Source organism: Podarcis melisellensis (assembly GCF_964234715.1).
Source record: "Podarcis melisellensis genome assembly, chromosome: 1".
In the NCBI taxonomy this organism is placed as follows: Eukaryota; Metazoa; Chordata; class Lepidosauria; order Squamata; family Lacertidae; genus Podarcis; species Podarcis melisellensis.
Window position 1 is genome coordinate 88916239 of NC_138528.1, and position 4636 is coordinate 88920874.

Consider the following 4636-nt stretch of genomic DNA (forward strand, 5'->3'; position numbering starts at 1 on the left):
TTTATGCTTGCATAGAGTTTATTTGACAATGAAACAATAGCCATTTCTCTCTCTTTTATTGCAGGTATTTGTAAATCACAAATGAATTTTTGTATTTTTCATTAGAAGCACAGAGATAAAGACATTTCAACTCTATATGGGTCTTCTCTTTTAAATAAGCTACTACTTTTTCAAACTCAGAAATGTGCAATAGAGTATTGTAATTCTCTTGACATCAGCACTGCGATACATAGACTAGATTTTGGCCAAACAGTTGTTTCAGGTAGGTGGAAAAGAAAGCAGATACCACTGGGAAGTTCTCCTGATAAGCCCCACTGAAAGGAATGGGAGTTGCTTAAGAACACAGCTACTGTGCACTTATGTAGCTCTCATTCCTTTCAATGAGGGTTTACAACAAATTCCGGGAGAACTACTGTGTCCTAAATCTTGGGGCCTTATAAAAACTACATATTGGTGGTTGGTTTTTGGAGCTGATCTAAAATGAGAGGAAGCCTCTTATAGTGGTAGGAAACGATTCATTAATATCTCGGAGGTATGTGGCAATTTTTCCCATTGGGTCGAATTATGATGTATGCTGATGTACAGGGCATGGCCTCTGAGCACAACCCCCTCCAGCGAATGTCGCCTGTTAGAAGGGCTGAGTAACAGTTATCGTACCACCAGCCGCCACCATTATCTAGTGCACAGTTTGTACTGGCCCTCCGGTCATTATCATTGTCTTCGGTAGAAAACCTCATGTTGTCATGGGTTCCCCATTCGCCTATAGTGGTCAGTGAATCCCCAGCATCCCCTGTATAGTTCCCTAGCCTCAAAGCATAACCACTGTCTTCATCATCCACTTTAAAACTCTGGTATTCAGCATACTTGGTTTGCCCTTGACTATCAGTTATGACAAATCGTACAGAGAAGGCGTTCTGGTTGGTTAAGAGGTGCATGTATTCATTGCCAAGCCAGTGGTTTCCCTGCAGGTCCCCAAAGCCATGCTTATAAGACTGCCATGGGTATGACCAGGTTGTCTTTGAGTTGACATTGTTTCTGTGCAGGACTGTCCAGCCGCCCCCATCATACTCCATGTCACAGTAGACCGCCAGCAAGGGAGAGTATTTGGGACGGATGACATACAGGCCGCTTTGCTTCCTGCCACGGAGGTGAGCAGCTCTGCAGTCCCTTGCAATGTATTCTGAAACAGAAGAACCAGACTCCTTGTAAGTACCTTGCAGGCAGAAATAAATAAAACCCACAAGCAATTCAACAAGCTGAGATTTTTGGACTGGTGCTGTGGACCCTTTAATAAGGAATTTATCACCACTTGAGATAAGACATGCTCCAACAATCTGCTCTTTCCGAAGCACGCTTAAGGCCTTTTCCGAATGCATTTTTAAATTGATGACTTGCTGAACATCTTCTGGTGTTACTTTAACTGTATTATTTCTGATGTACATTTCATACATTGCTGGTTTTCTGTGTACCCCGCTCTGATTTTTTAATTACATGAGCAGTTTATAAATCTTTTTAATACCCCTCACTGGCAGTGGCGCCATCACTTGGAGAAAGAGGTCCAGGGCCCCGCTCTGTGGAATAGGCAAGAGGGCTGACTTACAACATACATGAAGTAATAAATCCACCATTAAGACCAGAGTCTAAAATGATCTGAGAGCACCATTGCCAGCTGGCCTCAGTTCAGCTCTATTAGGGCTTTGCTACATAACCCCTCCTTTAGCAGACACACCTTAAGCCCTATGGAGACCAGAAGAGATTTGCAATGAGTATCACCAGTGATCATTAGCAGTAGATGGGGGACTTTTCTAGATGCCTAGGCCTACAACTCCCATCAGCTTCCAAGCCAACATGGCCAATGAACTGGGCTGACAGGAGTTGTTTTCCATCCCTACAGGTTCTCCATCCCTGCATCAGGTAGCAATGGCACCTTACCAAATTTCCCCTCTTCTTACATTTTCATTTCATTTGAGTAGCATTTCAGGGCTTTTTGTTACCTTCATAAACGTTTTTTCCAGCATTAATCAGGGAAGCAGTGTCCTTGGTTGACAGCATATGTTTATTGGCAATTTTTGATATCAGCTCATCCTTGGTTAAAGATGATGAAATGGAAATGAGAACGCAGAAACAAAGAGAAGAGTAAAGTAGCATCTTGGGAACCTGGAGAGGAAAAAGACCAGGCCATGAACAAATAGGTTCAACACCACCATCTTCCTCAGGTTACATACACTTCAGATTACAGACTCCTCTAACCCAGAAATAGTATCTTGGGTTAAGAACTTTGCTTCAGGATGAGAACAGAAATTGTGCTCCTGTGGCGCGGCAGCAGCAGGAGGCCCCATTAGCTAAAGTGGTGTTTCAGGTTAAGAACAGTTTCAGGTTAAGTACAGACCTCTGGAATGAATTAAGTACTTAACCCGAGGTACCACTGTACTGTAAATGACTGCCTGCTGACAAAAGGTCTCTTCCAGTCCACCACTTGTTTTGGGAAGCCTTGTGCACACAGTCTACAGCTATCCTGTAGCTTTTTGTGTGTGTGAGGCACTGTTTTGATGCATTCCCTCCCCCACAAAAAAACCCCAACTTCAACCAAATTCAGAACCGCTCATCAGATGAAGACATCCCACTAGCGTGGACTTAGGTGGCAGACTTGGGTAAACATCGAATCATTCTGATACTTACAGCAATGTGTAAATGCTGTTTCAAACACAGTGAAACAGGACAACCTTGCTGCATTGTAAGGCAGTAATGTGTACACAGCCCCAGATGTACAGGATCACATCTATCCTTAGGTCCCCTTGGAGATTTGATGGAATTTTTCTTTTTTGAACCCCAAAATTAATAAAATAAACTGTTAATGCTGGGGACTTTTCCTGAATGCCTAGAAATGGAGTGGTCTGTTACTGTGTGCAAATGATTGTTTCTGCTTAGCATCAGAGATCCAATGAAGCCTTTGCACTTTGATAACTATACAGATGTATCGGTTGAGATTAAAGCCTGGCTTTAGGACTGAAAGCCTGTTTATTTCTGTTTCCTAATTCAAAACTTAATTCCTTTCCTAAATTCTGTACAGGGCAACAGAATAATAAAACTGGCTTGGCTAATAGAAGGAGACACTGCTTTTTTGGAGAGGGGAGCCACATATATATTGTGCACACAAAAAAGAATTCCTCTTGAAAAACTTTAAAATGATTATTGCAACCACCACTCCAAAATGTAGTTGAATTAAGTTAGTTGCGATTAATCGCCACTGAAATCAATGGGAGTTGAGCGAAGTCCCGAACCCATTTCATTTCAGCAGGACCTAGGTTCAATTAACCTCCGGTGCATTCCTATACATTTCTACTCAGAAGTATGTCCCATTTAGTTCTATGGGGCTTAGTTCCAGGTAAGTGGCTATAGGTCTAACTCTGCAGCCAATGTATTGGGGGCGGGTGTTATCGTTTTGTTTGTTACTATGTTGTGTCTTTTGGTGCTTTTATATTGTAAACCATCCTGTAATCCTTGGATAAAGGGCAGCATGGAATGAAATGAATAAATTCATTTATTGTTCCAGATCTGAACACATTTCTGGAGACCAGTTTTAGTTTTCTCAGGGTAAAACCTGAAGTGCTGCTGATGCCTTCACACCAATTCAATGGGATATCATGGTGGGACAGAAAAACACGAGGATATCCACTTCAAGCAACAACCATACCATGTCACCTTTCCCCCAATAAAACTTAACTGTGTTCTTGCTCCAGAATTTAGCCAAAGGTACCAACACTCTTGCCTTGTCATTGTAACAGATTAAGTAAGCCAGACACAGGCTGGAGCTTAGTTACCCAACCACTGCTGACTATCTGATGAAAATGGTTGCATACTCTGAATGCAGCACTATTTATATGGACACAGTTCATTTTAAATCTTAAATCTTTGCTTCTTGTTTCTTTGTTTCCATTATCTTTACCTGTTGTCTAACTTTGGGTTGCAGGATCCTTAGGCTAGAGACTATCTACCCAAGGTCCCTATTATTTGTATTAATATTGATATACATAATATATTGTATTTGATGCCCAATATGGGTCTCTTCTGACTAGCTGGCATGCTGGGGTTTTTGAACTTCTCCAAGAATTTGAAAAGTGGCACATAAACCCCACAATTATATTTTAGAACTTGGGACATAATTTTGACAGTCAACATGTGATTGATCTTAAACTTGGCAATTATGTTCTTTTCAAAGAACAATAGGGGGAGTGAGGTCGTACGTTGTGCCGAAGTTTAACAGCCTGTTTTGAATAAGAAGAACTAAATCTAGTAAGGAGAGAAAATGGAGGTTAGAGCTTACCTTTCTTACTGATGCTTCTTAGAGGCAAGATTGCATGATCTGAAGAAGGCTCCTTCAGACAACACAAATGATTTTTATTTTGCTTAAATGCTCATACTTTATACTGGGATGGGTAAGCAAAGTAAATAGCTAATTATAGATGTTTGCATAAAATGTCATTGGGTGCCCAGTCACGCAGGAACAGCTTGTAAATGGGTTACAGAAAAGTAGGAGATATAATCTTAAACAGTTCCTGCTGCTTTGGGGTGTGCCCTACAAACTCTTAAGTACCATAAATGATGTGCAATGGATGAATTATGTTTGCCAAGTAAT

The 4636-nt window shown here is 41.2% G+C and overlaps 1 protein-coding gene across 1 annotated transcript; it reads right to left on the reverse strand.

Moving 5' to 3' along the window:
* LOC309355272 (fibrinogen-like protein 1-like protein) lies at nucleotides 1-4429 on the reverse strand. Its single transcript, XM_081885985.1, has 3 exons — nucleotides 4325-4429; nucleotides 1995-2157; nucleotides 1-1180 (listed from the first exon to the last, which is right to left on the reverse strand). Exons 2-3 carry the CDS (start codon nucleotides 2146-2148, stop codon nucleotides 519-521), a joined length of 816 nt encoding a protein of 271 aa, XP_081742111.1. The 5' UTR covers nucleotides 2149-2157; nucleotides 4325-4429; the 3' UTR covers nucleotides 1-518.
* Nucleotides 4430-4636: the final 207 nt, after the last annotated feature.